Source organism: Cebus imitator, unplaced genomic scaffold, assembly GCF_001604975.1.
Source record: "Cebus imitator isolate Cc_AM_T3 unplaced genomic scaffold, Cebus_imitator-1.0 Scaffold18, whole genome shotgun sequence".
Lineage (NCBI taxonomy): Eukaryota > Metazoa > Chordata > Mammalia > Primates > Cebidae > Cebus > Cebus imitator.
The window spans coordinates 6,537,596-6,554,649 of NW_016107333.1; the positions used below are offsets into that span (position 1 = coordinate 6,537,596).

Genomic DNA, 17,054 nt, shown 5'->3' on the forward strand with positions numbered 1-17,054 from the left:
TTTTTTTTTTTTTTTTTTTTTTTTTTTTTTTTTTTTTTGAGATGGAATTTCACTCTTGTCGCCTGGGCTGGAGTGCAATGATGTGATCTCGGCTCACTGCAACCTCCGCCTCCTGGGTTCAAGCGATTCTCATGCCTCAGCCTCCTTAGTTGCTGGGATTATAGGCACCTTCCACCACACCCAGCTAATTTTTGAATTTTTAGTAGAGACAGGGTTTCATCATGTTGGTCAGGCTGGTCTAAACTCCTGACCTCAGGTGATCTGCCTGCCTCGGCCTCCCAAAGTGCTGGGGTTACAGGTGTGAGCCACTGCGCCTGGCCCCTTTTAACTTTTTCCTTCAGCCTCTGGTCCATTACTTTCTCTTCTTACTCATAGCCTAACCTTACTTTCCTCCTGCCAACTGGACTATCTTCTAAGTGATCTGACTCATCTCCATGGCCCTGGCCCTGGTGGATCGAATGTTGAATATTATAAATCACAGTTCCCACCCTCTTATTGTCTCAGTTCTCGGACGAGAGGCTCCAGAAAGCAGGAAGCTCATATAAGGTGTCCTCCAAGTTCATTCCCAACAACTGAGCAGCTAAAACTGACCCCGTCCCCTCATGGCCTTACCGTCATGGTTGGCATTTCCTAGAGTCCATGGCTCATCGGAATCAAAGTGGGTGTCTCCTCCAATCCCGGGGCCAGGGAAGTAGGCATGGGCCAGGAATCCCCCTTCTCCATCAAATGGGGAGCTGTCGCCATGGAAACCAGAAGCAAAAAATATCATGATGTCTGCCTCCTTCCGGTCGCTTTTGACCTCATGGTATGGCACCTCTTCAAAGGTCAGTGGGGTCACCTTCTGCCACACATCGAAAGCCTGGCGAATAGCTTTCCGCGTGTCTAGCTCACCCACTTTTGGGGTATAGTTGTGAATGCTGGTGAGAGAGGGGAGGGTCATTAGGCAAGATCAGAGAGTCAGAGACTAGCAGAGCTCAAATGGGTAATCTGAGACAATGTGGCTCAGTGATCTGATTTTGAACCCTAGAATTCTGCTGAGCTGCCCCAGGGGTTGAAGAAGAGGCGGAGTAGGCAGAGCTCTGGATCCCCACCCTGCCTCAGTCAGATGGCTTTGCTTTATTCAGTGTTTTCCATTTGATCTCCAGCAAAACTTGTGTTGAATAAAGGATTCCACTCCAGTTTGTTGAGAAAAGCAAATTAGGGCCAGGTGCAGTGGCTCATGCCTGTAATCCTAGCACTTTGGGAGGCCAAGGCGGACAGATCACTTGAGGTCAGGAGTTGGGGACCAGCCTAGCCAACATGGTGAAACCCTGTCTCTACTAAAAGTACATACATTAGCCAGGCATGGTGGTGTGTGCCTATAATCCCAGCTACTCTGGAAGCTAAAACAACAAGATAACTGCTGGAACTTGGGAGGTGGAGGTTGCAGTGAGCCAAGATTGCACCATTGCACTCCAGCCTAGGTAACAGAATGATACTCTGTCTCAAAAAAAAAAAAAAGAAAAAGAAATAAATTGGTAGATAGAATTTTCTGAATTTTAAGTTTTTTTTTCTCATACAAAATATGTTCATTTATAAAAGTTATAAAAATATTCAAATAATGGAGAGGAGTTTAAGTGAAAAGTCTCTTTAAAAAATTTTTGGCACTGGCTGGGGATGGTGACTTATGCCTGTAATCCCCAAACACTTTGGGAGGCTGAGGCGGGCATATCACCTAAGGTCAGGTGTTTGAGACCAGCCAGGCCAACATGGAGAAACCTCATCTCTACTATAAGTACAAAAATTAGCCAGGTATGGTGGCAGGCACCTGTAATCCTAGCTAGTCAGGAGGCTGAGGCAGAGGAATCACTTGAACCTGGGTGGTGGAGGTTGCAGTGAGCCAAGATCGTGCTATTGCATTCCAGCCAGGGGACAAGAGTGAGACTGTCTCAAAAAAACAAACAAACAAAGAAACTTTGGCACCAACTACTGCTTGTCTACCTAGAAGCTGGCTGGTATCTGATTTAATCCATTACAGATTTGGCTGTTTAGGGTTACTGTGTTCATATTGGGGCATGGATTATTCTAGCTACTCCATATGTAAGGGAACCAAGGCCCAGAGAGGCTGAGTGATAGAAGTTAAGGTCAGCGTTAGGTTAGAACCCAATGCTTCTTTCTCTTGGTCCACTCTCCCCCTTCAAAAGACCCAAGGGTCTATTCAGCTTCTAACCCAGATTCTTAAGCTCCCTTCTCTTGTCAGATTTCAAAAAAAAAAAAAAAAAAAAAAATCCCTTTCTGTAGGGAGCACTTGTCAGCAGGAGAGCCCTTAGTTCAACTCTAAGGATCTCTGTCTTAGATCCTGCCTCTACATCCAAGGGATCCACCTGAGATGACAGGAGAGCCTTGAGAAGTGCCAGGCAGCACCCACCTGAGCCTTCCCAGTGCCTGGCCCTTGCCCCAGCCCCACTCTGGTGCCCGAGTCTGCTGTGATGGGCTGCATCATCATCTCTGTTCTTGGGCCACTAGTCTGACTTGGAGACGAATCCTGCTCTGCCCTTGGTTCTCCCAGAGAATCAAGGATGACATGATTATGATTCAGGTCCCAGTTCTTTATACTCCTTAAGACACAACTGGAACTCTGTGTTGGGAATCTCAGGTGAAGTCCATCAGGTGGATTTTGGGGTGGAAGGATCCAGATCAGAGGGAATGGGGTTTGGCAGGCAGTAATAAGGAGAATGAATTAAGCCATGGTTTTGTGTGTTTTGTTTTGTGGTTTTCATTTTGTTTTGGAGACAGAGTCTCACTCTGTCACCCAGGCTGCAGTGCAGTGGCGTGATCACAGCTCATTGCAAGCTATGGTTCTTTATCACAGCTGAAAGTTACTAAACCATTTATACCCCACTTTCTGTAACTTAAAAACTATAGGCATCTAAACAGAACACAACTGGGAGCCCCCAGAGGACCAAATAAACCTGAGATTGGAGTCACAGCATCCTGTGGAAGCCACAAGGAGGACAAAGTCACAGGCTCTCAGCACCTGGTGCCGGTGCCCACATGCCTGGCCCTTGGCGTATGTTGTGAGCCTCATACCCAGGCCCACCTACATCGTAAGCCTTTGAAACTCAGACCAGGAAAAACAGAGTGAGGGTGGCACCAAAGCCAGGGAGGAAGAGAGGGAGTCCAAGCACCTGTAGGTGATGTGTTTTTGCCTCCACTTCTGTCCAGTCAGGGCATAGCGCTTGTTTCTCCGCCTACGGCTTAAGTGGGGATGATCAGGGACACCACATCGGGGTTTCTTCATCCACCTGGGCAGAGAGAGGACACACACACATCCATATGCACTGTGGCCACTGAACACTGTAGGAAGGGATTGCATATTCCCCAGCTCCAGTCTGGAAAGCAATGTGCATCCTCAACCTACACTCTGGGACCCTGGCTCAGATGGACCCCAACAGGAACATGATTGAGTGATTAATTCATTAATTCATGCACTTACAATCATATGAGGAAACACAGCTGTATAAAGACTGAGAATCAGAATACATGGGCTTAATACATAAGTTTCAGCTCCACCACTAGTCCTAGGACCCCCCCCCCAGGCAAGTGACGGAACCACTGTGAGCCTCAGTTTCCTCATCTGCAACATGGGAACTATAGTTCTTGTCGTTCTTAGGTGGCGGTGAGTCTTCAGGGACGAAGTACATGTGAAAATGCTCTGTAAACGCAATCAGAGCACAGCATGCCCAGGTTAAGAGCCTCCAACGACTTCCCTGAACACCCAGAATAAAATTCAAACTCTTTAGCTGGGCATGGTGGCTCACGTCTATAATCCCAGCACTTTGGGAGGCCGAGGTGTGTGGATCACCTGAGGTCAGGAGTTCAAGACCAGCTTGGCCAACATGGTGAAACCCCGTCTCTACTAAAAATACAAAAAAAAAAAAATTATCCAGCTGAAGTGGCTCACACCTGTAATCCCAGCTACTCAGGAGGCTGAGGCAGGAGAATTGCTTGAACCTGAGAGATGGAGGTTGCAGTGAGCTGAGATCGAGCCACTGCACTCCAGCCTGGGCAACAGAGCGAGACTCCGTCATCCTGGCCCACAAAACTCCACGTGATCCAGCCCCTGCATACCTGTCCAAGAACATCGTCACCCTTTTCCCCTTATATCCTTTGCTCCAGTCATGGCAACCTTCCTGCTGTTCCTTGAATCATGCTAAGCCTATTCCCATGCCAGGGTCTTTGCATTGCTGTTCCCTCTACTTGCAACACTCTTCTTTTGCATGTGCTTTGTTTCCTTACTTCATTAAAGTCTCTGCTCAAATATTACCCCTTCAGAGAGGACATCCTCATCCTCTCTATCTAAAATAGTTTCCCTGTCCCCAGTCCACTGCTATCTGCTTATCTTGCTTAATGTTTATTCACAGGATTTATCACTTGTGAACTTAGACTATGCATTTGCTTTCTTATTTATTCTTTGTCTCTTTCCCCGAATTCTAAGCTCCGAATTCTAAGGACAGGAACTTTGCTGGTATCCCCAGGGCTGGCACAGTACCTGACATAGAAGGGGTTCAATCATTATTGTTGACTAACTGATGGAATGAATGAATCAGAACTATCCAACAGTAGAAATGGCATAGCATGGAAGACAGCAAATTCTCTTTCACTAGACTTGTTCAAGAAGTGGCTAAACAGGCTGGGTGCGGTGCTCATGACTGTAATCCCAGCACTCTGGGAGGCTGAGGCAGGTGGATCACCTGAGGTCAGGAGTTCGAGACCAGCCTGGCCAACATGGTGAAACCCCGTCTCTACTACAAATACAAAAAAATGAGCTGGATGTGGTGGCGGACACCTGTAATCCCAGCTACTTGGGAGACTGAGGCAGGACAATTGCTTGAACCTGGGAGGCGGAGGTTGCAGTGAGCCAAGATCGCGCCATTGCACTCCAGTCTGGGCAACAAGAGTGAAACGCTGTCTCAGAGAGAAAAAAAAAAGAAGTGGCTAAACAACTGTGGGATGTGAAACATAATTCTTTGCAGCACTTATATATTGTGTTGTGATTTAAAATCTATTGGTCTGTTTCCTCTAATAAACGGTAAATTGAGGACAGGAACTATGTCCTGTTCATCATTATGTCCCCAGAAGGTAGCCCAGTGCCTGAAATTATGTAAATCCTGATATCTGCTTTATAGCAGGTGATATAGTTTTGATTTGTGTCCCTGCCCCAATCTCCTGTCAAATGGTAATCCCCAGTGTTGGAGGTGGGGCCTGGTGGGAGGTGATTGGACCATGGGGGCGGACTTCTCCCTTCCTGTTCTTGTGATAGTGAGTTCTCATGAGATCTGGTCGGTTAACAGTGTGTAGCACTTTGCCCTTCTTACCCTTCCTCCTGCCATGTGAAGATGTGCTTGCTTCCCCTTTGCCTTCCGCTATGATTGAAAGTGTCCTGAGGCATCCCCAGCCATGCTTCCTGTAAAGCCTGTGGAACCCTGAGCCAATTAAACTTCTTTTCTTTATAAATGACCCAAGTTTGGGGATTTCTTTTCTTTTCTTTTCTTTTCTTTTCTCTCTTCTCTTCTCTTCTCTTCTCTTCTCTCTTTTCTTTTTCTTTTTCTTTTTCTTCTTCTTTTTCTTTTTCTTTTCTTTTCCAAGACAGAGTCTTGCTCTGTTGCCCAGGCTGGAGTGTAGTGGTGTGATCTTGGCTCACTGCAACCTCTGCCTCCCCAGTTCATACAATTCTCCTGCCTCAGCCTCCTGAGTAGTAGGTGGCATTACAGGCACGCAGCACCACCACGCCCAGCTAATTTTTGTATTTTTAGTAGAGACAGGGTTTCACCATGTTGGCCAGGCTGGTCTCAAACTCTGAACCTCAAGTGATCCACCCGCTGTGGCCTCCCCGAAATGCTGGGATTACAGGCATGAGCCACTGTGCCCGGCACATTGTTTTAAAACATTTGATTCTTGGCCAGGTGCGGTGGCTCACACCTATAATCCTAGCACTTTGGGAAGCTGAGGCAGGCAGATTGCTTGAGCCTAGGAAATTGTGACCAGTCTGGGCAACATGGCAAAACCCTATCTCTATTAAAAATGCAAAAAATTGGCCAGGCATCGTAGCATATTCCTGTAGTCTCAGTTACTAGGGAGGCTGAGGTGGGAGGATCACCTGAGCTTGGAAAGTTGAGGCTACAGTGAGCCAAGATCACATCACTACACTCCAGCCTGGGCGAGCCTTGTCTCAAAAAAAAGAAAAAAAAGTTTGATTCTCAAAACAACACTGTGAGGTAGCCAGATGAGAGAAAAGATCCACAGATAAATCCAGTACCTTGCAAAACATAGATATCAGCAAGGCAGGACTGGAACTTAGTTGAATGAAAAAATGAACTATTAATGCAATTTAACAAAGCCTGGAGCTTTTCTTTTTTTCTGTCAGTGCTTACACAAGGCTGAGCTAGAGGAACTACATGTTGTTGAACAAATGAATGAGTGAATGAACAGATGTGTGACATTACCCAGGGTAGACTCTCCAACATAGTACTTTATTTATTTATTTATTTATTTATTTATTTATTTATTTATTTTGAGATGGAGTCTCACTCTGTTGCCCAGGCTGTAGTGCAGTGGCACGATCTCGGCTCACCACAACCTCCACCTTCTGAGTTCAAGTGATTCCCCTGCCTCAGCCTCCCAAGTACCTGGAATTACAGGCGTGTGCCACTATGCCTGGCTAATTTTTGTATTTTTAGTAGAGATGGGGTTTCACCACGTTGGGCAGGCTGGTCTTGAACTCCTGACATTGAGATCCCCCCACCTTGGCCTCCCAAAGTGCTGGGATTACAGATGTGAGCCACCACGCCTGGCCAACAACACAGTACTTTAAATGGCTAATCTAACTTCCTTTCATTAACAGTCCCTGGGATGAGAACCAAGAACCACCTCTGGCTAAGTTAGAGCTGGAAGGCACCTAGGGGAGGAAAGGCAGCCATTGCCCAAGGTCACAGAGCTAGAGCTGCAACTCAGGTCTCCAAATTCTACCCCGAACGCTTCCCAACTCAGGTCTTGGGTTAATAAGTGAGATTTGCCTCCTCCTTCCCCTGCTTCCAGAACACAACTCCCCCGCCTTCATACAAGGAGGTGTGGGCACAACTGCAAGCAGGAAAGGCCATCCTTTTCCCTCGATCGTTCCTTCTGCCTTCTCCTTTCACTGTCCACCTGCCACTCTCTGAGCACCATCCAACAGGCCTGGGGCTTTTTGGAACAGAGTAAAACCTGAGGCCAGGTGGTGCCGCAGCAGAGATGCCAGAGCTCCTGCCACAGGATGCACTGCCATGAGGCCTGTGCAAAGCCCTCAAAATAACCTCCCCTTTGAAAGGCAGCTGGCCTTTAACCAGGGCTGTCTTTAACTAGCCCACTCTGGAGGCCACAGGGCCAAGGAGTTCACGGTATTCACAGCATCACAAGAAGTTCACACTCTTATAATCAGAGAATCCTAGGAATGGGAAATGTTCACACAGAATTTTAGGATCCTAAAACCCAGACTCACCAAGTTTTAAAAGCTTAGATGCTTAAAATAATGGAATCTAGGTTGGGCGTGGTGGCTCCCGCCTATAATCCTAGAACTTTGGGAGGCCAACGTGGGCGGATCACCTGAGGTCAGGAGTTGGGAGACCAGTCTGGCCAACATGGTGAAAGCCCATTTCTACTAAAAATACAAAAACATTCACCAGGCGTGGTTGTGTGTGCCTGTAATCCCAGCCACTTGGGAGGCTGAGGCACGAGAATCACTTGAACCCTGGAAGCAAAGGTCGCCTCTGATCATGAGATCATGCCACTGACCTCCAGCCTGGGAGACAGAGTGAGACTCCATCTCATAAAAAAAAAAAAAAAAAAAAAAATGTGGCATCTAAAATTTAGAGCCATAATCCAACACTCCCCTTTGCAAATGAACACACTGAGACACAGAGAGATGATTCTGTCCAGGAGTGACTTACCTGAAATTGATCCTTGATCCACAACTGGGTGCATTTCCTGTTCCTCCCGGCACCAACTCCCCGGCATCCTCACCCAGCCCTGCTAGCTCCTTCCACCTGCCTCAGGCTCCCCTCCCTTCCCACCTCCTTAGGAAACTCCCTCCTCCTCTTTTCCATGCTTTAGTGATGTGAATGGCTCTCCTTAAACAGCTCTCATAGCTTTCTTAAGCAAGTTTAAGCCTGTCAACTCTCTCCCATCTTAACCAAAAAAACAAAACTTCATCCTTTCTAGCTGCTACCCATTTATTCCTACCTCCCTGTCAAGGTTCTTGAATGTTTTCCCTCTACTTGCCACCTTTATTCTTCACTTCTGCTTCTTCCCACTTCAATCTGACTTCATCTCTACCATTCTGCTGAGGTTAGCAACAACCTTTTTGTCACTAAACCCTGCTGACGACTTTCAGCCATGCTCTTGTTGGACAGCTCTGCAGCGGCTGGCCCCACTGACACTGCACACCGTGTGACATCATAACACTGCTTCACATCATCACATCAGGCTTCCTCCTCTCCAGCTCCCCTTCTTGGCTGGCTTTGTGGGGTTCCATCCCTAGCACCCTGCCCATGAATCTTTATATTCTCCTTGAGTGATTGTGACCATCCTCATGACTTTTTCTACCTTCTAAGTGTTTCTACCTTCTAAGTGTCTCCCCAAAACTCGGTGTTTCCTTCTGAGCTCTAGACTGGTATGGCTAGACGACTATATTTGTCGCTAAATGGTGAGCCTCTGGAGGGCCGGATAACAGGCACATGCAGGCACCCAGTAAATGTTTGGGAAATGGAAAAAGTGGAGCCAACTAATTATCATTCAAGAGTTTTCTGTATCCTGTGAGATGTGTGCATTGCAGGGAACTCCAGAGCATGACCCAAAGAGCCCATCTTTAACCCAGCCCCTCATTGTCCTGATAAGGAAACTGAGGTCCAGAAGGGTTAAGCAACTTGTCTCCAAGGTCACATGGCAAGTTAATGGAAGGGCTGGACTCGCATTCCATCCCTTCCCACTCACATCGGGAAGGGCACTTTGGGGTTTTCTCTCCCAGAATGGCCCTGCAGGAATGAAAGACAAGGGAGGATGGGCATGGGGTGGACACAGGCCATCACAAATGTGAACCCAAATGTAAGTCCAGGAAGTTCAAAGGCACAATGTCCTGCGCAAATCTTACTCGATCGTTGTCTGATCCAACACACCGGTGACTGGGATCCCGTAAAACTGCTGCATAGTGGAGACTGCTGACTGCAAGGCCTTCCCTGAGTGCAACGCAGATGCCCGTGAGTCATAGGGAAGCAGATAGCCATATGACTTTAACCAGTTCTGAAAGACACGTAAGAGAAAAGGATGCATTATGCTGGGAAAGGCTCTGCTCTACCTGGGCAGAGCTGTGCCCTTAAAACCAGGGATCACTTTACCCCAGTGACCTATGGACTCATGCTCTGAGCTCGTCTTCCTTCACTCCATCCTGCAGACGCTGTCAAATTGATCTCCATAAAGCAGCTTTCACTGGCTTACTCTCCTGCTAGAAAAGTTTCATTGGTTTTCTACTGGCAACAGAATAAAGACTAAATTTGAATTCAGAGTTTTCCCCTGCCCTGCCTCTTTACTCATTTATTCAGTGCTTTCCACTGATATTGGACTAGACACAAAAAAGCACAGCTCAGTTAATTCTGTGATGCAGAGTTGTATCACCCAGAAACCCATTGTGTCTACTGTCAAAGCCTGACAACAAATCATGTTGTAGAATATTTATTGGCAGGAGATTATATACAATATTTATTGCTAACTTGCTGTGAAAAGCAAGCCACTATAAAGAAATGTAAATAAAACAATGCATGATCTTATTTAAATATAAATAAATATGTGCATAGAAAAAATATAGAAAGGCACATATAAAAATTAATGTTTATGTAGAATTCCTGAGTTTTAGGAACTACACACTGAAGTATTGAGGCTGACATAACAGTGCACAATATCTGCAACTTATTTTTTTTTCTTTTTTCATCGGCCCAGGTGACAATTGGCTAGCAAATTATTCTGAAATGGGTTCAGAAATATACCTATATGGCCAGGCGCGGTGGTTCACGCCTAAAATCTCAGTACTTTGGGAGGCTGAGGCAGGAGGATCACCTGAGGTCAGGAGTTTGACACCAGCTTGGCCAACATGAGGAAACTCTGTCTCTACTAAAAATACAAAAATTGGTTGGGTGTGGTGGCACATGCCTGCAATTTCAGCTACTTAGGAGGCTGAGGCAGGAGAATAACTGAACCCAGGAGGCAGAGACTGCAGTTAGTTGAGATCACGCCAGTGCCATCCAGCCTGGGTGACAGAGCAAGGCTCTGTTTAAAAAAAAAAAAAGAAATATACATATATGTCTCTCTCTATATACATATGTATATGTATGTATACATATGTATATAGAGAGAGACAGAGACAGAAGAGAGAGAGAGATAAAGTAGGTATAGTTTGATGTTAACATTTGGGGAATTTGGGTGAGGGGCATTCAAGAATTCTTTGTTGGCTGGGTGTGGTGGCTCAGGCCTGTAATCCCAGTGCTTTGAGAGGCTGAGGTGAGAGGATGGCTTGAAGCCCGGAGTTCGAGACCAGCCTGGGCAACATATCAAGATCCCATCTCTACAAAAAAGTTAAACATTATTTGTGCATGCTGGTGTGCACCCATGGTCCTAGCTACTTGGGAGGCTGAGGTGGGAGGATCGCTTGAGCCCGGGGGTAAGAGGTTGCAGTGAGCTGTGATAATGCCACTATACTCCAGCCTGGGTGACAGAGTGAGACCTCATCTCTAAAAGAAGTAAGTAAATAAATATTTAGAGAAATTGTCCTGTTCTTGAAAATGTTTCTAAAGCCTGAAATAATGTCCTTTTTTTTTTTTTAATAAAAAAGAATTGACTGAGTACCCTTTGGTTATAGTATCACGGGGCACTTGTTTTTTGTGCTTTCCTGTTTTCTATGTTTTATGCATGGAGTAATTTTTTTAAAGAGGAGAAAATCATTAAAAGGGCAAGATAATCAAAAGAAGCTTGGGTGAAGGAGCTCAAACAAGCAATGATTCTGAAGGACAGCAAGCAAAGATTGTTCCCAGCTGGGTGTGGCAGCTCACACCTGTAATCTCAGCACTTTGGGAGGCCGAGAAAGGTAGATCACTTGAGGTCAGGTGTTTGAGATCAGCCTAACCAACATGATGAAACCCCATCTCTACTAAAACATAAAAAATTAACCCGGCGTGGTGGTGGGCACCTATAATCTCAGCTACTCGGGAGGTTGAGGCAGGAGAATCACTTGATCCCAGGAGGCGGAGGTTGCAGTGAGCAGAGATCATGCCATTACACTCCAGCTTGGGCAACAAGAGAGAAACTTCATTTAAAAAAAAAAAAAGATTATTCCCACCCAAAAGCATGAGGGGATGGAGACCCAGGGACACAAGAGCACCAGGAAATATCTGTGGCATCAGCTGGAAAATGAGGAAAACATCTGTGCATTTGTTGAGCCCACATGCACTTCTAGGAGCTACGTGCTGGGCTCGAAGCTAGATAACCCCGTCTCCCATCCTCAGAGGATCATCCTGAACGCCAAGTAAGCCACTGAAGAGAAAGAAGGCTGTGGAAATGGCATTATTCCCTTCCTAGCTAAAGCTTTTGTTTCATGTGTCTATATGAACAGGCTAATTATGGATGTGTCTTTTATTATAAGTCAAATGAAACAGTTTTCAGAAGGCAGCAGACCAGAAACTATAAATAAGTTATTATTTGCTTCACCGAAGGTGACTATAACATCTTTACTGCCTTGTGATAAAATCCATCTGATGATAAAAGCAAAATTGTCAGAATAATAAAGGCTTGAAACATGCATAACACGGTAACAGCTTCTGTCTCTCACAATCGGATCTAAAACGTGGTTTTCATTCCAAATTATGGCACAGAATGCCAATACTTGCAGTTCCCTAAATATTGATTCTCTTTCCTGCCTTTGTATTAGTACATGTTTTCCCCTCTGCCTAATATTCTTCTCAGTATGGCAAAAAATTTTCATATTTTAAGGTTCAGCCCATAAATTACTATCTCTGAAAGACTTTCCTGACTTGTCAGTATCAGTTATTTTCTCCCTTTTCTGTGCTCCCCGAATCCCCTATTATAGATATTATAAGATTCGTCTCAAATCATTACTTTACATATCAGTCTCCTCCAGACTTTAACCTCCTCAAGGGAAGGGGCGGTAGCTTACTCATCCATTGCCCAGGACAGTGCTGGACACAGTGGCTGCTCATTATGTGCATTCAAAAACCATTAACTGAGCACTTACTACCAGCTAGGCATTGTGTAAGGAACACAGAGATAGACAAGTAAACCCGCAATAAAAATACAATGCTAAAAAGCAGGTGTGCACAGAGTTCTAAGGGAGAACAAAAGAAGGGTGTCTTATCCATGGTGGGGAGGGGGCAGCACAGAGAAAGGGGAACTCCAGGATGGCTTCTAGGTAGAGATGGGATTTAAACTGAGCCTTGAAGCATACAGCATATGCAATTACCTGGAAATGTGGGAGAGCATGGCACATTCTCATATTCTCAGCGGATTTTTTTTTTTTTTTTTTGAGATGGAGTCTGGCTCTGTTGCCCAAGCTAGAGTGCACTGGTTTAATCTTGGCTCACTGCAACCTCTGCCCTCACCCCTGCACCCCCAGGTTCAAGCGATTCTCCTGCCTCAGCCTCCTGAGTAGCTGGGATTACAGGCTAATTTTTGTATATATGTATATATATATTTTGAGAGAGAGTCTCGCTCTTGTTGCCCAGGCTGGGGTGCAATGGCAAGATCTCAGCTCACTGCAACCTCCACCTCCCAGGTTCAGGCGATTCTCCTGCCTCAGCTTCCTGAGTAGCTGGGATTGCAGGCATGTGCCACCATGCCCGGCTAATTTTGTATTTTTAGTAGAGACGGGGTTTCTCCATGATGGTCAAGCTGGTGTAGCCTTAGTGAACCCCAAACCTCGGTGATCCACCCGCCTCAGCCTCCCAAAGTGCTGGGATTGCAGGTGTGAGCCACCGTGCCTGGCCATTTGACTCTTGCTTTTTGAAATCTAGCCATCCTGCCCTCCCATGGCTCCCTGGACCAAAGGCCAGTTCTTGTGGGTCCTATGGAGGGCAGTTCATCTTTTCCAGTCAAGTCTACTTTCCCTTGGGTGACTTATGGACATGACAGCATCTCCCAGAAGACTGGGAACACTGCAGAGGGGCTGGTGCTGACTGGATGCAGAGAAACAACAGCGAAACAGAATTACATACTCTTCACCCTCTCACTCAACTTTCCTAGGACCAAACACAATCACTTTCTATCAGGCTTTAGCTTGAAGAAAATGCTTTCTCTCTAGGAGATTCTCTATACTTTAAGGTATAAGAAAAGGAACACTGGATAACCCAATGCGTTTCCCTTTTTGTCTTTCTCCCAGGAACCTTTCAACCAAATTTATAGCTTATGTGTTGAGCATGGGGATGTTTGGAAGTAACCATTACTTTTTTCATCCTTCAGACCACCAAGTTATGTTTCATTCTTAAAAGACTTATATAAAGACATTATGGGTTTTTAAAAATTTTTTATTTTTCTTCTTTATTTTCTTTTGAGACAGAGTCTCACTCTGTTGCCCAGGCAGGAGTGCAGTGGTGTGATCTCAGCTCACTGCCAACTCTGCCTCCTGGTTCAAATGATTCTCCTGTCTCAGTCTCCCGAGTAGCTGGGATTATAGGCATGTGCCACCAAGCCTGGATAATTTTTGTATTTTTAGTAGGGATGGGGTTTTACCATGCTGGCCAGGCTGGTCTTGAAATCCTGACCTCAGGAGATCTGCCCACCTCAGCCTCCCTAAGTGCTGGAATTACAGGCGTAGTGCCACAGGACATTATGTTTTAATCTGTAAGCTGCCTCAAGTCATCCCTAAAAGAGGTGTGGTACAAATCTAAAATACATTCAATGCCTCCCTATCTGCCAACGGACTCTATTAGTTCTCCAAAAATGTGACTAAGATGAATTACGGCATTTGTAATATAGCTAGAGACCTCTGAACAGATAACTACTGACAAGCCAGTCAGTCAACGGAGTCTTTTTTGAGCATCTACCTGGAAGCTAACATGGAGTTTAAAAATCCTCATTCTGCTTATGGTAGGAGGTAAGGAGGTAAGGAACAGGTAAGGAACAGTGGGCCTTCGGCATAAGCCCACTCTAGCGTTCCAGTGCTCTGGGGAATTAAAAGTAGTTCCTCCTAAGTAAAGAGCTGGCAACCTGGTTTACGCAGCTCCTTTTCTGGGATACTCAAGCAAGGAGCATCTCACAACCCATTGGGATCCGTTATTAACATGACAGACCCTATCCCGGCAACATCAGGAGTTAGGATCTCCGGACTCAGATCATATAGGCAAATGTCTGGGTCAGGACTAAACACTGGAATGGATCAGACACATGGTGGGGTGGGCCAGTGTTAGTGTATTCTCTAAAATTCTCTAGGCTCTGTTTCCCTCCCAGGTTCTCTGGGGACAATCCTCAGAGCCCAGGGGCAGACTCCTAGGAGGGGAAATGGGGTGGGGGCAGTCACATGATAGCATCTAAACCAGGGAACAGAGCATGAGATTGGACTGGTAGTGTGTGCATGTGTGTGTGTGTGTGTGCGCGCGTGTGTGCATGCGTGTGTGCGTGTGTGTGCATGTGTGTATTAGAGAGTAGGAGGCTAAGGAAGATGAATCAGGGCTCAGACAATTCCAATTCATGCTGCTTAATCCTGTCTCTGCCACTCACTTGCTCTGCAACCCAGACAATCTTCTGCCTTCTCTGGGCAGAACTCTGAGGCTACCGCAAGGGTTCTACACACCGGTCATAGCAACTCCAAAGCACTCTCTGCCCTTCCTCAGTTCCTGGCTGTTTCTGCTGCCTCCAAAGCCCATTCTCTCTATGCATATTAGTAAACTCCTACTCATCCTTCAAGGTCTAGCTCAAATACCACCTCCTTTGTTAAACCTTCCTTAGCCCTCCCTGTCATAGATAGTGGGTGCCCTCTTTACTCCACAACTACCACAATGTAGCACACCCAGTCATGGATATGTCTGTTTTTCCCACTAGATTCAGTTCCTGGAGAACAGAGATGGTGTCATATTTATTTTTGTATCTGTTATAGTATTTAGCACAGTGTCTGACACAAGAAGTAATCACTGAGTTCATGAATGAATGAACAGTTGATCTAGGAGGCACTGTCCGGATATCAAGGAAGGGATTTCATCTTGGGAAGATTTAATAAGTAATACACATGAACGCACCAAGCACAATTCCTGGTATCTATTAGAAGTTTCAAAACACACTTGCTGAAATTCAATCTATTGTGGTTTGACTGCCTTGCTTGATGAGGCAATAGGCTCCATTTGAAAAAAAGACAAAATCCACTAAAGGAAAAAAGTCTCATTCACTTTTAGACAGAATGACCTTGCTTTTATCTTTTTACACCTAGATCCATTAATCAATCACCAGCCACGTCAGAAGTCTAACCTTTACCGCTCAGTTAGCCAACTCTTAAGATGTCTGTCACCCTTAAAGTGCGGGAAGACGTGTAAACCCAGAGGAAAGTGGGAAAAATCTCAGGGTGCAAGCAGAGACCAAAACAGCTGGGCTGAGCCAAAGACGTATAGATCATAGGCAACACAGTATGACTGGTCTGCCGGCCAGAAGGCAGGAGTTGGGTTCCTGAGAAGCCAAAGCTGAGAAGTCCAGGAGTGGCGGCAGTGAAAGGAGAGAGCAGAGAGTACCAAGGAGAAAAAAATGTGGACAGAAGAGGAAAGAGAGTGGCAGACAGCAGAGGTGGTGGTGAGATTAGAAGCGGCAATGGGGTGGCAAGAGGCAGATCTCTGGCAGTGCTGACAAGTGCTCCTGGAAACAGAGATGACCATGGGGAAGGAGAGAGAAGGTGGGTCATTTAAAACAGTGAGGCCTCCAGGGCAGATTTGGGAGCATCACACCTTAGCGGCAGCATGAACCAGAACACATGGGCCTGGAGAAGGAGTGGTGAAAATGATCAGAATTAGGTGTTTGATCAGAAGTGAAGGGGCTAGGAGGTATTATCAGAAAGGCCAGAGGTAATAAGGACCAGGAAGGAAGAAGTCACATTTGGAAGCAGGGGCTAGAATGAAGAAGAAAGAATAAAAGACCCCCATGAAGAGTTTGGGCAACTGAGGTCATAATCTAAGGTGACGAGGTGAACAACAGGAGCCAGGCACTGGCCTCAGCGTGCATGGGAGAGTTCTGGAGGTTTTATATGCAGAGGGACTGTGACAAACTGGAGCTTGATTAAGGGAGCATGGTCAAGAGAGTAAGAGGACTGGGAACCACGTCCTGGGAGGACAGACGAGGGGTGTGTCGGCTGAAGAAGGGAGACTGCATTAAGGACGAGATGCGCGTGAGGGAGAACATTCTGGTTGGTATAGAGGGCAAAACTGAGACCAGAATGAAAGATTATAGGACAGAGATCTTGACTCATTATAAGAAACAACTTTTATCATTCTACTATAAAGACACATGCACATGTATGTTTCTTGCAGCACTATTTACAATAACAAAGACTTGGAACCAACCCAAATGCCCATCAATGATAGACTAGATAAAGAAAATGTGGCATGTGTACACCACGGAATACTATGCAGCCACCAAAAAGAATGAGTTCATGTCCTTTTCAGGGACATAGATAAAGCTGGAAACCATCATCCTCAGCAAACTAACACAGGAACAGAAAATCAAACTCATAGTGCAAGTTGAACAATGAGAACACAGGGACACAGGGAGGGGAACATCACACACCGGGGCCTGTCGGGGGTGGAGGGCTAAGGAAGGGAGAGCATTAGGAGAAATAACCTAATGGATGTGGGGCTTAAAACCTAGATGATGGGTTGATGGGTGCAGCAAACCACCATGGCATATGTATACCTATGTAACAAACCTGCACGTTCAGCACATGTATCCCAGAACTTAAAATAAAATAAATTAAAAAAAAGAAAAAGAAATTACAGGCCCTGTGACCCCAA

The 17,054-nt window shown here is 45.9% G+C and overlaps 1 protein-coding gene across 1 annotated transcript in view; it reads right to left on the minus strand.

Annotated features, from left to right (window-relative positions):
* MMP24 (matrix metallopeptidase 24) overlaps positions 1 to 17,054 on the minus strand; it is a 51,245-nt gene that overhangs the window by 21,717 nt on the left and 12,474 nt on the right. Inside the window, exons 2-4 of the mRNA XM_017513516.2 lie at positions 9,164 to 9,312; positions 3,168 to 3,284; positions 613 to 917 (exon numbers count right to left, since the gene is read on the minus strand). Coding sequence (XP_017369005.1) covers positions 613 to 917; positions 3,168 to 3,284; positions 9,164 to 9,312 — 571 coding nt within the window. The remainder of the gene's footprint in view (positions 1 to 612; positions 918 to 3,167; positions 3,285 to 9,163; positions 9,313 to 17,054) is intronic.